The 18,045-nt window shown below is 45.5% G+C and overlaps 1 protein-coding gene across 1 annotated transcript in view; it reads left to right on the forward strand.

Moving 5' to 3' along the window:
• LOC141121790 (uncharacterized) overlaps positions 1-16,951 on the forward strand; it is a 54,882-nt gene extending 37,931 nt beyond the window's left edge. Inside the window, exon 3 of the mRNA XM_073611509.1 lies at positions 16,325-16,951. Within this exon, the coding sequence (XP_073467610.1) occupies positions 16,325-16,725 (401 nt within the window). The 3' untranslated portion in view covers positions 16,726-16,951. The remainder of the gene's footprint in view (positions 1-16,324) is intronic.
• The last annotated feature ends 1,094 nt before the right edge of the window (positions 16,952-18,045 follow it).

Consider the following 18,045-nt stretch of genomic DNA (forward strand, 5'->3'; position numbering starts at 1 on the left):
AGTGTGAACCTAGCCTAAGGGAGTGCAGTCTGATCCAGAAGTTCCAGAGATCCGGAAAGCAGCAGATGTCATCTGTGTCCCCAGGCTGTGGTACTACAAGAGGCTGCATGGAGGAGGAGGAGGATGATTATATGTGAGGTCACAAATGTGGGTTGCACATGTTATTTAACCCCTTATTGAGAGCTTCCAAAATTAAGAACTCACACAGGAGTCGTTGGCCCTCCTCCATCTGCATCATTTTGCAGGCAGTTATGCCAGCAAAGTCCTCCTCCACACTGTGGGGGGGTTCTCAGGGCCTCTGTAGCTTTCCAAAAGAGGCCTATGGCAGCCTCCTCCAGGTTATTCCTCTTCCTGCCACTTTGTCTTTGAAGGTGGAGGGGAGGAACCTGGGTATCAGGCAGCCTGCTTGGCCCGGCCACCTCCTGGCTGAGACTTCCCTGTGTATGAAAAAGGGACATGGTTTTAGTTTTTGCATCATCAATCACAATCAGAAATTAGTACTCCAAACTAACATCTATTTAACATCATTGATTGCACAACCAGAAATATTTAGAAGAATGCTATACCTGGCTCAAGCTGGGCTCCTCCACATGTTGCTGCCTGGAAGGCCCAGGTTGGGCGTCAGAAGCCTCAGCTGGGGGGGGAAGGAAGCGTGGAAGGAAGAGTGGAGAGGGATGGCCTGGGTTCAGTCTGACCTGCCAGAAAATGCAGCCTGTCATAGTACCACAGCCTGGGGAGATAAACGTCATCTGCAGCTCCGGATCTCTGGGAATCCTGGACCTTCTTGCTCTCCCTTAGATAAGTGCTCCTCAGGCAACCAATTAGAACTTTCAAATAGGTGATGTCTGCCGTGGGGATCACCGGCTTCACAAATTCCAACAAATTATCCAGCGCTGCCTTCCTCTTTGTTTGGTTCTCATATTCGGGGTGGTTTATCTGCCACAGACAAGGCAGCTCCCTGAACATATCAATGAAGATTGGCATAAAGTCCTGATCTTTCAAGATATCCATTTTCACTGCAAGACACAACACAAGACAAACCCTAATGTCAGCCTAAAGTCTATTGGGCTGCAGTTCCCCTGAAATCCACAAGGCTTCTACCCAGACAGGAAGTCTCTCTTGGAAGACAGGAAGTGATGTCAGGTATAAATAGGAAGTTCCATGTGGTACAAAGTAGAGAGGAGACATTGCTGGAAGAGGCAGCAGAGGAGGTAATAAGATCTTATTTTCTATTTACACCCAGTAACCCCCCGTCATGTCCGTCCTCTTCCTCCATAGTCACTGTGATGTCTTTTATCTCCAGCAGATGATGATACACACATATATAGTGTGGAAATGTAGAATAACCCCGTATATTACAATGAGGGAATTTATGGTCTGTACCACGAGGGGAGTTATTGATGTCAGTAAATGTCGGTTCCAGACATTGTATGTGGGGGGAATGAAATGATAATTAAAGGTTGGGTTTAGGGAAGATTTCTATAAGATTTTACACGGGAATGATCAGCGCCCCCTCCAGAGACACTATGATGAGTCTCTCAATAGGAATCTGGATTTTGGGGGGATGAGATGGTGAACCCGGAGTGGGGGGGCAATTTTATCAAAAAGATGTCCAGATGGGAAGCAAAATGTGGGGCTGCACTGACGGGGCACTGATAGGCTGCACTGATAAAGTTGCACTGGTGGGCGCTGATATGCTGCACTGGTGGGCACTGGTATGTGGCCCTGATGAGGCTGCACTGGTGGGCACTGATGGGGTGCCACTGACAAGCTGCACTGATGAGGCTGAACTGATGAGCACTGATAAAGTTGCCTTAATGAGGCTGCACTGACGGGGCACTGATTAGGCTGCACTGATATGCGCTTATGAAGCTGCCCTACTGACACAGTCCCCTGCCCTACTGACACCGTCCTCTGCCAAATATCTGTAGGAGGGGTTTCCACCATCCCTGCAAAGTTTTGTGTTTTTTTGTTTTTGTTTTTTTTGTCTTATTTTCAGCGTGATGTGTATTATATGTGACATTACATATCACAGAGACTGGTATTGTGATAATATTGAAGTTCATTAAGATTAGCATACATTAGAAGGTTCCAACATATTGCGTTATTGACTAGTAAGTTAGCACTGTACTGTTTTGATCTCATGCTGACATTTACTTGTGCCACATTCCGATGTAAAGCAGCATGTCCTGGCTCTTTCTTTCTGCAGTGCGGCTAGGGATGTGCTCATATACACCATACAAGTGTAGCGCTATTCTTTTCTCTCTCTGTGGCTACTGAGGTATGATGGCGTCACCTGTATAGTATTTAGGAGCAGAGTCTTTATAATCTGTGTGATCAGGACAGGATCTCTAACAAGCACAGTGCCTCCACTCAATTGGGGCTTGTGAATAGCAAGTGAAATCCCAACTGTGAAATATATCTCCACATAGACGGTAATCCACGCAGCATTGTATTTGAAAGTCCATGTATTGAAGAAATAACATTCAATGAACCATCCAACATAAGGTATTTTCCAAACAAGAACATGAAATCATTAACAGTCTCTATGTACAGGGCCGGATTAACATAGGGGCTATTGGAGCTGCAGCTCCAGGCCCCTTAAGATAGGCCCATTTAAAAAAAACAAAACTATTGACTTCAAGGGTCCTGGCTCGGCGACCAGGGGTCACATAGAGCCCACATTTAGGGGATAGGTAGCTGAAGGTTTACCCCACTACTGGTCAAAATTTGGGGCTTCTATCATCTATGGTCCTGGAGATACGGGCCTCCTTGCGCAGCCTGTCAGAAGCTACATACAGAGCAGCCAGTTTAACCACTTCAGCCCCGGACCATTTGGCTGGCCAAAGACCAGAGCGTTTTTTGCGACTCGGCACTGTGTCGCTTTAACTGACAATTGTGCGGTCGTGCGACGTGGCTCCCAAAAAAAATTGACGTTAGTTGTTTCCCCACAAATAGAGCTTTCTTTTGATGGTATTTGATCACCTCCGCGGTTTTTATTTTTTGCGCTATAAAAAAAGCGACAATCTTGAAAAAAATGCATTATTTTTTTTTCTCTTTCTCTTTCTCTTTCTCTTTCTCTTTCTCTTTCTCTTTCTCTTTCTCTTTCTCTTTCTCTTTCTCTTTCTCTTTCTCTTTCTCTTTCTCTTTCTCTCTCACTGCAATTCACAAAGCCTGATGGGATGTAGAGAGAGGAGAGGATAAAAATAGTTACATAGTAGGTGAGGTTGAAAAAAAGACACGTCACAAGTCCATCAAGTCCAACCTATGTGTGTGATTATGTGTCAGTATTACATTGTATATCCCTGTATGTTGCGGTCATTCAGGTGATTATCTAATAGTTTTTTGAAACTATCGATGCTCCCCGCTGAGACCACCGCCTGTGGAAGGGAATTCCACATCCTTGCCTCTCTTACAGTAAAGAACCCTCTACGTAGTTTAACCACTTGCTTACTGGGCACTTAAACCCCCCCCCCTCCTGTCCAGACCAATTTTCAGCTTTTAGCGCGTTGCACTTTGAATGACAATTGCGCGGTCATACAACACTGTACTCAAATGAAATTTTTATCCCCCCCCCCCCCCAAATAGAGCTTTCTTTTGGTGGTGTTTGATCACCTCTGTGGTTTTTATTTTTTTTTATATTTTGTTATAAAATTTTGCAAACGGGTAATTTTTCTCCTTCATTGATGGGCACTGATGGGTGGCAGTGATGGGCACTGATTGCTTACACTGATGGCAGCATTGCTAGGTGGCACTGATTGGCACCACTTGTGGGCACTGGCAGGTGGCAATGGCAGGTGGCACTGGCAGGCACAGATGAGGCAGATGTGCCTCCTTCCTCTTCGGGACCGATGCCCCTTTAACATAAGCCGGTGATCGGAGAATAAAAAAAAAGATTACAGAGCTTTTGTTTACATCATGTGATCAGCTGTCATTGGCTGACAGCTGATCACATGGCAAGGGGCCGTGATCGGCCCCTTACCCGGATCTGTGATCACCCGAGTCTCCGTGACTCGGTGATCACAGCGTGTGCACCGCACACACCCGCGTGCACAGGGGAGGATGTCCTATGACGGCCTCCCGGAAATTGAGGTCCACGCTGTGGCCGTCATTCGGCTATGGCCCGGACCTCAAGTGGTTAAGGTTAAACCTCTTTTCTTCTAAATTTTAATGAGTGGCCACGTGTCTTGTTAAACTCCCTTCCGCAAAAAAGTTTTCTCCCTATTGTGGGGTCACCAGTACGGTATTTGTAAATTGAAATCATATCCCCTCTCAAGCGTCTCTTCTCCAGAGAGAATAAGAAATGTGCGAGCAATTTAATTTGCCTCGCACACCAATGGGAGCGTGACAGTTATAAAATATATTTTAAAGCCCATAGCAACAAGCAGTTTATTAATTGTTGCAATATAATTGGTTCAGGAGGTCACATGGTCACAGCTGCCAGGGCACGAGCTAAAAGAAGTTATTTAAAAAATCTGTGCCACAGTTTCAGTCTGCGCTCAGCAGGAGAAGAGTATCTGTGAGGGTTTACAGTGTTGTGGCACCACCACCACCCAAGGCCCAATTTTTCTGCCCCTGTTTAACAAGGGCATGTATTTACAATTTTGATCTAAAATTTCACAGCAGGTCCCGTTCCTGTGCCCACCAAGAGTAACTGTGAGGGCTTACAGTGTTGTGGCACCACCACCACCTAAGACCCAATTTTCTGCAGAGTATATAGGGCAGGCCATACTTCAGAGTTAGGGATGAGCTTCGAGTTCGAGTCGAACTCATGTTCGACTCGAACATTGGCTGTTCGCAGAACAGCGAACAATTTGGGGTGTTCGCGGCAAATTCGAATGCCGCGGAACACCCTTTAAAAGTCTATGGGAGAAATCAAAAGTGCTAATTTTAAAGGCTAATATGCAAGTTATTGTCATAAAAAGTGTTTGGGGACCTGGGTCCTGCCCCAGGGGACATGGATCAATGCAAAAAAAAGTTTTAAAAACGGCCGTTTTTTCAGGAGCAGTGATTTTTAATAATGCTTAAAGTCAATCAATAAAAGTGTAATATCCCTTTAAATTTCGTACCTGGGGGGTGTCTATAGTATGCCTGTAAAGGGGCGCATGTTTCCTGTGTTTAGAACAGTCTGACAGCAAAATGACATTTTGAAGGAAAAAACTCATTTAAAACTACCCGCGGCTATTGCATTGCCGACAATACACATAGAAGTTCATTGATAAAAACGGCATGGGAATTCCCCAAAGGGGAACCCCGAACCAAAATTAAAAAAAAAAAAATGACGTGGGAGTCCCCCTAAATTCCATACCAGGCCCTTCAGGTCTGATATGGATATTAAGGGGAACCCCGGCCAAAATTAAAAAAAAATGACGTGGGGTCCCCCCAAAAATCCATACCAGACCCTTATCCGAGCACGCAACCTGGCAGGCCACAGGAAAAGAGGGGGGGACGAGAGTGCGGCCCCCCTCCCTCCTGAACCGTACCAGGCCACATGCCCTCAACATTGGGAGGGTGCTTTGGGGTAGCCCCCCAAAACACCTTGTCCCCATGTTGATGAGGACAAGGGCCTCATCCCCACAACCCTGTCCGGTGGTTGTGGGGGTCTGCGGGCGGGGGGCTTATCGGAATCTGGAAGCCCCCTTTAACAAGGTGACCCCCAGATCCCGGCCCCCACCCTGTGTGAAATGGTAAGGGTGTACCCCTACCATTTCACGAAAAAAGTGTCAAAAATGTTAAAAATGACAAGAGACAGTTTTTGACAATTCCTTTATAAATGCTTCTTCTTTCTTCCTTCATCTTCTGGTTCTTCTGGTTCTTCTGGCTCTTCTGGTTCTTCCTCCGGCGTTCTCGTCCAGCATCTCCTCCGCGGCGTCTTCTATCTTCTTCTCCTCGGACCGCTCCGCACCCATGGCATGGGGGGGAGGCTCCCGCTCTTCTCTTCTTCTTTTCTTCTCTTCTTCTCTTCTTCATTTTCTTCTCCGGGCCGCTCCGCAATCCATGCTGGCATGGAGGGAGGCTCCCGCTGTGTGACGGCGCTCCTCGTCTGACAGTTCTTAAATAACGGGGGCGGGGCCACCCGGTGACCCCGCCCCCCTCTGACGCACGGGACATGACGGGACTTCCCTGTGGCATTCCCCGTGACGTCACAGGGAAGTCCCGTCAAGTCACCGTGCGTCAGAGTGGGGCGGGGTCACCGGGTGGCCCCGCCCCCCCGTTATTTAAGAACTGTCAGACGAGGAGCGCCGTCACACAGCGGGAGCCTCCCTCCATGCCAGCATGGATTGCGGAGCGGCCCGGAGAAGAAAATGAAGAAGAGAAGAAGAGAAGAAAAGAAGAAGAGAAGAGCGGGAGCCTCCCCCCCATGCCATGGGTGCGGAGCGGCCCGAGGAGAAGAAGATAGAAGACGCCGCGGAGGAGATGCTGGACAAGAACGCCGGAGGAAGAACCAGAAGAGCCAGAAGAACCAGAAGAACCAGAAGATGAAGGAAGATAGAAGAAAGAAGAAGCATTTAAATAAAGGAATTGTCAAAAACTGTCTCTTGTCATTTTTAACATTTTTGACACTTTTTTCGTGAAATGGTAGGGGTACTTATGTACCCCCTTACCATTTCACACGGGGGGGGCCGGGATCTGGGGGTCACCTTGTTAAAGGGGGCTTCCAGATTCTGATAAGCCCCCCGCCCGCAGACCCCCACAACCACCGGCCAGGGTTGTGGGGATGGGGCCCTTGTCCTCATCAACATGGGGACAAGGTGTTTTGGGGGGCTACCCCAAAGCACCCTCCCAATGTTGAGGGCATGTGGCCTGGTACGGTTCAGGAGGGAGGGGGGGCCGCACTCTCGTCCCCCCCTCTTTTCCTGCGGCCTGCCAGGTTGCGTGCTCGGATAAGGGTCTGGTATGGATTTTTGGGGGGACCCCACGCCGTTTTTTTTTTTTTTTTGGCGCGGGGTTCCCCTTAAAATCCTCTGGTATGGAATTTAGGGGGAACCCCATGTCATTTTTTTTTTTTAAATTTTGGCCGGGGTTCCCCTTAATATCCATACCAGACCTGAAGGGCCTGGTATGGAATTTAGGAGGACTCCCACGTCATTTTTTTTTTTTTTTATTTTGGTTCGGGGTTCCCCTTTGGGGAATTCCCATGCCGTTTTTATCAATGAACTTCTATGTGTATTGTCGGCAATGCAATAGCCGCGGGTAGTTTTAAATGAGTTTTTTCCTTCAAAATGTCATTTTGCTGTCAGACTGTTCTAAACACAGGAAACATGCGCCCCTTTACAGGCATACTATAGACACCCCCCAGGTACGAAATTTAAAGGGATATTACACTTTTATTGTTTGACTTTAAGCATTATTAAAATCACTGCTCCTGAAAAAACGGCCGTTTTTAAAACTTTTTTTTGCATTGATCCATGTCCCCTGGGGCAGGACCCAGGTCCCCAAACACTTTTTATGACAATAACTTGCATATAAGCCTTTAAAATTAGCACTTTTGTTTATTCATGTTCGTGTCCCATAGACTTTAACGGTGTTCGCGTGTTCGAACGAACTTTTTTCCTGTTCGCATGTTCTGGTGCGAACCGAACAGGGGGGTGTTCGGCTCATCCCTATTCAGAGTATATAGTTCATGGGGCCCCCCCACATCTTTTTTTTTTTTTTTTTTTTTTTTTTTTTTTAATTTAGGTGCGGGGTTCCCCTTAATATCCATACCAGACCCAAAGAGCCTGGTAATTAACTGGGAGGGGGGGAACCCATGCCGTTTTTCTCAATGATTTTCATCTATATTGCTGGGACCCGACAATACATTACAGCCGCAAGCAGTGTTGAATTACATTTTTACCTTAGAAATGTCATTTTGCTGTGGTATTGTTCTAAACACGGGAAACATGCGCCACTTTACAGGCATACTATAGACACCCCCCAGGCACGATATTTAAAGGAATATTTCATTTTTATTGTTTCACTTTAAGCATTATTAAAATCACTGCTCCCAAAAAAACGGACGTTTTTAAAACATTTTTGCATTGATCCATGTCCCCTGGGGCAGGACCCAGGTCCCCAAACAATTTTTATGGCAATAACTTGCATATAAGCCTTTAACCACTTCCGCCCGCCCTATAGCGGATTGACGTCCGGGAAGTGGTTCAGTTATCCTGACTGGATGTCATATGACGTCCAGCAGGATAACATGTCGCCGCGGGGGCACGCATTGTGGCGATCGGTGGAGCGGTGTGTCAGTATGACACACCGCTCCACCGATCTTGGTAAAGAGCCTCCGGCGGAGGCTCTTTACCACGTGATCAGCCGTGTCCAATCACGGCTGATCATGCTGTCAATAGGAAGAGCCGTTGATCGGCTCTTCCTCACTCGCGTCTGACAGACGCGAGTAGAGGAGAGCCGATCGGCAGCTCTCCTGGCAGGGGGGGGTCTGCGCTGATAGTTTATCAGCTTTATCTGATTGTTTATCAGCGCAGCCCCCCCGCAGATCACCACACTGGACCACCAAGGATCGCCACTAGGACCACCAGGGAAGGGGCAACATGTGGATGGCCAGGTATGTCCCCCATGGCCATCCACATGTGCCCAGTGTGCCCAATCTGTGCCAATCAGTGCCCACAAATGGGCACTGATTGGCACCATTATGTTGCAGTGATGCCCAGCAATGCTACCCTTAGGTGAATCACTGCAAACAACCAGTGTCATCAGTGCCACCCATCAGTGCCGCCTGTCAGTGCCCATCTGTGCCAACTATCAGTGCCACCCATAAGTAACCATCAATGCCGCCTATCAGTGCCGCCTATCAGTGCCCATCATCAGTGCTCGTTGGTGCCACCTCAACGGTGCCCATCAGTGCCGCCGTATCAGTACCCATCAGTGCAGCCATATCAGTGCCCATCATTGAAGAAGAAAACGTACTTATTTACAAAAAGTTTTAACAGAAACAAAGAAAAACTTGTTTTTTTTTCAAAATTTTCGGTCTTTTTTTATTTGTTGCGCAAAAAATAAAAACCGCAGAGGTGATCAAATACCACCAAAAGAAAGCTCTATTTGTGGGAACAAAATGATAAAAAAATAGTTTGGGTACAGTGTAGCATGACCGCGCAATTGTCATTCAAATTGCGACAGTGCTGAAAGCTGAAAATTGGCCTGGGCGGGAAGGTGTCTAAGTGCCTGGTATTGAAGTGGTTAACCACTTCAACCCCGGAAGGATTTACCACCTTCCTGACCAGAGCACTTTTTACAATTTGGCACTGTGTCGCTTTAACTGCTAATTGCGCGGTCATGCAATGCTGTACCCAAACAAAATGTGCGTCCTTTTCTTCCCACAAATAGAGCTTTCTTTTAATGGTATTTGATCACCTCTGCAGTTTTTATTTTTGCGCTATAAACAGAAAAAGACCAAAAATTTTGAAAAAATATATTTCCTACTTTTTGTTATAAAAAAAATCCAATAAACTCAATTTTAGTCATACATTTAGGCCAAAATGTATTCGGCCACATGTCTTTGGTAAAAAAAATGTCAATAAGCGTATATTTATTGGTTTGCGCAAAAGTTATAGCATCTACAAACTAGGGTACATTTTCTGGAATTTACACAGCTTTAGTTTATGACTGCCTATGTCATTTCTTGAGGTGCTAAAATGGCAGGGCAGTACAAACCCCCCCCAAATGACCCCATTTTGGAAAGTAGACACCCCAAGGAAATTGCTGAGAGGCATGTTGAATATTAATTTTTTTTGTCCCAAGTGATTGTAAAATTTTTTTTTTTTGTCATTATTCAAAAAGTTGTCACTAAATGATATATTGCTCACACAGGCCATGGGCATATGTGGAATTGCACCCCAAAATACATTCAGCTGCTTCTCCTGAGTACGGGGATACCACATGTGTGGGACTTTTTGGGAGCCTAGCCGCATACAGGGCCCCGAAAACCAAGCACCGCCTTTAGGATTTCCAAGGGCGTAAATTTTTTATTTCACTCTTCACTGCCTATCACAGTTTTGAAGGCCATGGAATGCCCAGATGGCACAAAACCCCCCCAAATGACCCCATTTTGGAAAGTAGACACCCCAAGCTATTTGCTGAGAGGCATGGTGAGTATTTTGCAGCTGTCATTTGTTTCTGAAAATGAAGAAAGACAAGAAAAAAAAATGTTTTTTTTCAATTTTCAAAACTTTGTGACAAAAAGTGAGGTCTGCAAAATACTCACTATACCTCTCAGCAAATAGCTTGAGGTGCCTACTTTCCAAAATGGGGTCATTTGGGGGGGTTTTGTGCCATCTGGGCATTTTATGGCCTTCAAAACTGTGATAGGTAGTGAGGAGTGAAATCAAAAATTTACGCCCTTAGAAAGCCTGAAGGCGGTGCTTGGTTTTCGGGGTCCCGTACGCGGCTAGGCTCCCAAAAAGTCTCACACATGTGGTATCCCCATACTCAGGAGAAGCAACAGGATGTATTTTGGGGTGTAATTTCACATATTCCCATGGCATGTTTGAGCAATATATCATTTAGTGACAACTTTGTGCAAAAAAAAAAAAAAAAAAAATTTGTCTTTTTTCCCGCAACTTGTGTCACAATATAAAATATTCCATGGACTCGACATGTCTCTCAGCAAATAGCTTGGGGTGTCTACTTTCCAAAATGGGGTCATTTGGGGGGGTTTTGAACTGTCCTGGCATTTTATGCACAACATTTAGAAGCTTATGTCACACATCACCCACTCTTCTAACCACTTGAAGACAAAGCCCTTTCTGACACTTTTTGTTTTACATTAAAATTTTTTTTTTTTTTTGCAAGATAATTACTTTGAACCCCCAAACATTATATATTTTTTTTAAAGCAAATGCCCTACAGATTAAAATGGTGGGTGTTTCATTTTTTTTTTTCAAACGCATTTTTTTGGGAAAAAACACACTCTTTTAAATTTTAATGCACTAAAACACACCAAGCTCTAAAAAAAAAACCCTCTTGGACTTGCGGGTGTTCTGAGCTATTGCTGAAGAAGTGGCGTTTGTTTTTTACTGAAGTGGAAGTTAAGGTGGAAGGGGCAGAGGACATATAACGATGAAGTCTGTTTGGTTTAGACAGTTTAGGCTGTTTAGCTGTTGCTCCTATAATTTGTACAGCGTGCATACGGCCCCTAGTCATGACCTTGCGGTGTACTTAGCAACTTAGTAACAGGCCAATTCCAAGGAGGTTTCAAGAAGAGAGGATAAAAGTTGGCCAATACTATGGAACCAATACTGGACCAGGACCTGGACTGGAGTGGACAGGGCTGGACTGGGCTAAACTGAGGGGACACTGTGGATGCCAAATAGCGCCAGGAGAGGAGGCCCAAAAAACAACTGGGAGGCTGAGATGTGAAACAAATTGGCAATGTATATATTGTATATAGGCAAATCGGCTAGTAACTGTGACAGAAATGTAAATAATGTCAATAATAATATCTGTACCAATACTGTAGTAGCATGTCCATGTTCATCCACGTATAAGACCAGCCGAGGGCAGCAATACCAAAATGGCGGTTCTCTGAAAACAGTTATTCACCTACTTCATCTGCTCCCGCTGCTACCTCCAGTGCACGTTAGCAGAGAGGCTAATACTGTAAGATTATAAGATTGCGTGCCTTGCCTTTTGTCCCAGACGGAATCCCGCTCATCCAGTGATGATTACCTTGACGGAGAGAATCGCTGAAACACCACACACACCGCACACTCCGGTGGACACTTCAGTGGATGTTGCAGGCACTGAAAGATGGAGGAGCATGTAAACAAAGGCAGGGAGGATCTCCACAACGAAACTCTGTAAACTGCCCTTGTCTGTACTGCTTCAGTGTGAATCGCTCAGCGGCTCTCCAGAACATCCACAGCGACTGAGATTAAAGCAGGAGTGAGAGCGAGGAGCGAGTGGCATGAGCCATCGGAGCGAGAGAGGGAATTAGTGATCAGCGAAACAGCTGTTCAATCCGGCTCTCTACAAGCCCTCTGCACTGCAGGATAGCCTGACTCAACCTGGCTCAAGGGTTGAGGCTCCCAACCTCCGCAACCCTCCGGTAAAGCATGGATCACCCAGAAATTAGGTCAGTGCCATGTTGATGCACACTAGCCTCCCCACGTGCAGCCTGGATCTTCTCGGCTTATGCTGACAACCTATTACTATATCTTTCCACCCCTCAAGAATCGCTGACTGAATTGATGGTGGAAATAAGTACATTTGGTCTCCTATCCAACTTTAAAATAAATAGTGAGAAGTCGGTATTGATGCCGAGCCATGTTCCATCAGGGATGGCATCCGCTCTGCAGCAATCCTTCCCCTTTGTTTGGCGCTTTGATTTTATACCTTATTTGGGGATTTATATTGCCCTGGATGCAAAGCGTCTATATGATCTTAATTATGGTCCTTTGGTGGTAAATAAAGGATTTGCAGAGATGGAGAAGCCATACCCTGAAATAGTTTGGCAGAGTAAATGCCCTTAAAATGAGTATAATCCCCAGAATAATTTGTTATATATACTGTACCCATAGCATTTCTGCAGATATTTTTCAAGCAGATACGGAGAGCATTCATGACCTTCGTGTGGGGGGGATAAACATCCTAGGTTGGCATATGATATTCTAAGGAGACAAAAGCAGGAAGGGGGAGTAGGGCTCCTGGGTAGGGATGTTCGAGTCAAACTCATGTTCGACTCGAACATCGGCTGTTCGCCAGTTCGCCAAACAGCAAACAATTTGGGGTGTTTGCGGCAAATTCGAAAGCCGCGGAACACCCTTTAAAAGTCTACGAGAGAAATCAAAAGTGCTAATTTTAAAGGCTTATATGCATGGTATTGTCATAAAAAGTGTTTGGGGACCCGGGTCCTGCCCCAGGGGACAAGGATCAATGCAAAAAATTTTTTAAAAACGGACGTTTTTTCGGGAGCAGTAATTTTAATAATGCTTAAAGTGAAACAATAATAGTGTAATATTCCTTTAAATTTCATACCTGGGGGGTGTCTATAGTATGCCTGTAAAGGGGCGCATGTTTCCCGTGTTTAGAACAGTCTGACAGCAAAATGACATTTCAAATGAAAAAAGTCATTTAAAACTACTCGCGGCTATAATGAATTGCCAGTCCGACAATACACATAAAAGTTAATTGATAAAAACGGCATGGGAATTCCCCACAGGGGAACTCTGAACCAAAATTAAAAAAAAAAAATGCCGTGGGGGTCCCCCTAAATTCCATACCAGGCCCTTCAGGTCTGGTATGGATATTATGGGGAACCCCGGCCCAAAATTAAAAAAAAAAGTAAATTGTGTGGGGTCCCCCTCAAAATCCATACCAGACCCTTATCCAAGCACGCAACCTGGCAGGCCGCAGGAAAAGGGGGGGGGGACGAGGGGCGTCCCCCCTCCTGAACCGTACCAGGCCATTGGGAGGGTGCTTTGGGGTAGCCCCCCAAAACACCTTGTCCCCATGTTGATGGGGACAAGAGCCTCATCCCCACAATCCCCCCGCCCGCAGACCCCCACAACCACCGGGCAAGGGTTATCGGAATCTGGAAGCCCCCTTTAACAAGGGGACCCCCAGATCCCAGCCCTCCCCCCTGTGTGAAATGGTAAGGGGGTACAAAAGTACCCCTACCATTTCACACAAAAACTGTCAAAAATGTTAAAAATGACAAAAGACAGTTTTTGACAATTCCTTTATTTAAATGCTTCTTCTTTCTTCTATCTTCCTTCGGTTTCTTCCTCCATCTTCTTCTTCTTGTTCTTCTGGTTCTTCCTCTGATGTTCTCGTCCGGCATCTTCCTCCGCAACGTCGGCGTCTTCTTTTCTTCTTCTCCTCGGGCCGCTCCGCATCCAGGATGGCATGGAGGGAGGCTCCCACTGTGTGACGCTTCTCCTCTTCTGACGGTTCTTAAACAACGGGGGGCGGGGCCACCCGGTGACCCCGCCCCCTCTGACGCACGGGGACTTCCCTGTGGCAATCCCCGTGATGTCAGAGTGGGGTCACCCGTTGCGTAACCCCGCCCCCTCTGACGTCACAGGGAATGCCACAGGGAAGTCCCCGTCAAGTCCCCGTGCGTCAGAGGGGGGCGGGGTCACCAGGTGGCCCCGCCCCCTCGTTATTTAAGAACCGTCAGAAGAGGAGAAGCGTCACACAGCGGGAGCCTCCCTCCATGTCATCATGGATGCGGAGCGGCCCGAGGAGAAGGAGGAAAGAAGATGCCGCGGAGGAAGATGCTGGACGAGAGATCTCCTACAGAGATCAGCACAGTTGGGTCGTTAACATTAAATACATTCCAAAAAACATACTCCTCACTGGTCCAGAGTAGGGCAATGACTGGGTGATATCAGCCTGTAATACGCTGGTCACTTTCCTAAGCTGTGTTCCCCGTCCTGTATTCCTTAATTTCTCTCAAATTTTCCTTCTCTGTGCTGCAGACACAATTTATGGATTTATAGAGATTCTGGGGTTCAGTTGGCAACAAAATGGTGATTTCCTCATATGCGTTGCTCAACCCAGGCACCTAGGGCATGTGTTGGGGTCTCCTTCCCCGTGCCCAGGTCTAGTAAGATCTCTGACAGAACAATTCTCCCATGAGTACTTGCTCTGTTGTCTGCTGACTGTGCCGGGTGGAGGGATATGTCTGTATAGTCTCAGACCCAAGTCACTGAGTGCAGTCTCAGGAGATGGGAGGCAGCAGTGTAGGACCTCTGTAACTTGTCTCATGTTTTCATCCATCTGTTTACAGATTAAAAATGGACATCAAAGCATTCCTATGGAAATACAGATGACAACGGATGATCATTCATTTGCATCCGTTTTCATCCGCTGCCGTCAACATCCATTGTTTTGAGAGGATGAAAGCCCTATTTTTCATCCGGCAAAAAAAATACAGAACGGACAAAAAACGGATTTTACCGTTTTTTTAAAGCCCTTAGTGCCCCGGCTCAAGGCTTCTTTTTTTAATAATGGACATTTTACTGCTTTTTTGGGGTGAATGGGTAGCCCCAGATAGGGGGTTGGATCTGGGGCCCCCCTTGCTAAAGGGGGCTTCCAGATTCTGATAAGCTCCCTGCCTGCAGACCCTGACAACCACAGTCTAGGGTTGCTGGTGTTGTGGAAATTTTTATTAATGTATGTTGTCAGATGTCCCTCAGTGTCAGTTTTGCTGTAACATGCTCATGCGAGCGTATTCGCACATACAGACATTGGTGGAAGACCATTGGCTGCTGAAACCTTTCTGTGGACACGGCAGATCTGTTTGCTTTTTTAGGGATGATCGTTTATGCCTCACCAAGAGACTGGCCCCCTCATGTGGACTGCATTATCGCTCCTAGCAAAGAGATCTGCGTACATGGGAACCATAGCATAACCATACAAAAATTATGGCCCACTGAGCCATGATAGAGTATGGCTCGTGTCATTAGTAGCAGTGGGAATGTGCACACGATTGTGTTAAGAGCCCTGTAAGTAGTGTTCAAATTGTGAGACACTTTTTTGTGTCTCACAAAAAGCTTGCCGCATGGCTCTGCACATGTCACTACTGGAATTCTATTTGAATATATATTTATATGTGTGTGTGTGTGATTGGTTCATTTGAAAGAATACAAGTGTCTAGCTGATTCTGAAGCCACCACCTTCCTTTGTTATTCATGTTTACAGTATGAATAAAAGCAGTAGAGCATTCTATTGCAGGATTTTGCTAAGCTCAACGTCTGTTACTTGCCGGAAAAAAAGCGCACTTTTCTTGACATTCTACAAGAGAGTTATGATTGTGCTTATTAGCCCATGGAATTATTTGCTTATAGACAAAGCTTTAATAATTCCACTACACTGGGAAGAGGCCCTTGCCCCATCAACATGGGGCAAGCTGCTTTGGGGTGGGGGTGGGTATGGTTCGGGGGGGGGGCACTCGCTGGTCCTCTCCCTTTCCTAACCTGCCAGGCTTCATGCTCAGATAAGGGTCTGGTATGGATTTTATGGGGGACCCCACGCCATAATTTTTTTTTTTTTTTTTTTTTTATTAAAGAAATGAACTGGTAGGAGATCAGAGGACCCATTTACTAGTTACCTTGAGGGGGGAATTGTAAGATCCTCAGAGAAAAAGCTGCCTGATGTGGGCGGAGTCCTGGTTTAGGGGAACCAATCTGCTCATGTCTAGTAATAATCTTTTTATCTCTATTTTAGTAGATGGACGGGAGATGAGGAAAACCTCAGAGGATTGTCTCACTTTGTCTCCAGACTGTAAAGTAGAAGATGAGGACATCACACATTATAATCCAGAAGAAAACCCCGGCTACCTCAAATGTCCATCCGGCACCACACAGTGAAGATGGACCATCGTATTCCTCTTATCCTGAAGAACCTCAGACTGTAAGGGACAGTGCCGTCCTTCCAACAGATAAGAGTTTTTCCTGTACTGAGTGTGGGAAATTTTTCTCATGGAAGTCCAGTCTTTATAGACATCAGCGATCTCACACAGGGGAGAAGCCGTATCCCTGTCCTGAGTGCGGGAAATGTTTTTTACAGAGGACAAATCTTCACAAACACCAGAGATCTCACATGGAGAAGCCGTATTCCTGTACTGAATGTGGAAAACGTTTTTCAGACAAGTCTGATCTTTACACACATCAGAGATATCATAGGGGGGAGAAGCCATATTCCTGTCCTGAGTGCGGGAAATTTTTTTCACGAAAGTCCAATCTTTACAGACATCAGAGATCTCACACAACCCTCTAGGTGTATTAGTGTCTTAAGGGTGGGAAATGTCTTCTATATGAATGTTGCTGGACATCACATCTCTCATGTGGGGAAGAAGCACACCCTGATATACACCTCAGATATACTCCATGGCTGATCTTCATCATGTAAGAAACAGTTCATAAGAAGATCTGAGATCACCAAAGACTTGGATGAAGTATTGTACCGTGTTGGCTTTCCATTGGCTGAGTACATTTTGGGGCGTAGAGAGGTAAATAGAGCCGTGAAATGAAGGACATCACCTTCAGAATGTCTGTCTTGTCTGTGTGACGTTTACTGATAATGATATAGCGAGTTACAGAGCTAGAAGCTGTGAGATCCGATATTTCTTTATCGGTAAACTTTACACAGACAAGACAGACATTCTGAAAATGTCCTTCATTTCAAGGCTCTACTTACCAGTGGTGACCCTCTCTGTCTTCAGCCCTTCCCCCAACAGGAGGGAAGGAGAACTCGGAGATAAACTAGGTGAGAACTTCTTTCCTTTGCTCCTGTGTGGGTTTGGATGGCTTGGCGGAGTGCGGTATGAGAGGGAACACCGCTTGTCTTTATATTTCTACATATCTTGTCTGGGTAGAGGTTATTGATTGGAAATTATTGATAGTGTTTGATTTTGTGTAAATCATTTCTGTTTTCACTTTGAAGGGAGGTATTATGTGTGGTTTGATAAAGTGATTGGCTCAATAGTTACCACTTCACTTACATGTTTAGTTTTTAAATAATAGATGAACATATATGACAAACATTCATTCATCCATGTCACATGTTGGTCTTATTTTATTTCATACAGTGATTTCCTATAATCATTGGGTCCATCTAGTGGTCATAATGCAGTATTGAACTATTTTTCCTGATTGAGGTGCTATGGAACTAATACCTCATTATGGCCACTAGTTGTGTTTATTAAAATACAGCAAGAATTTCTCATGGCTGGACACATGCTTGTCATACTCACCTAACATATTATTTTGCATAGACCCCTTAGTTAACTATGTCAGGAAGGTTCATACAAATACCTGAGATCATACTCCATGCATTTTATGAGTACAGTAGACATTGAAGGACATAAATTAAATAAAACCACAGGATTAAACCAATCATTGATTTAAAACAAAAATACCTAATTTGGCCTTTAGATGGCGCTAAGTATCATAGCAATTAGCACCATCTAGTGTCCAAATGCAACTTTTTCCATTTTAAATCCATGTAAGATATTCAACCACCTCAGCAAACGGCCTAATAACATTCTTTGTTTCCCCATTCACACAGAAGGAATGTATATGAATTGTCACTGAGCGA

This window comes from Aquarana catesbeiana, unplaced genomic scaffold (assembly GCF_042186555.1).
Source record: "Aquarana catesbeiana isolate 2022-GZ unplaced genomic scaffold, ASM4218655v1 unanchor232, whole genome shotgun sequence".
Classification (NCBI taxonomy): Eukaryota; Metazoa; Chordata; class Amphibia; order Anura; family Ranidae; genus Aquarana; species Aquarana catesbeiana.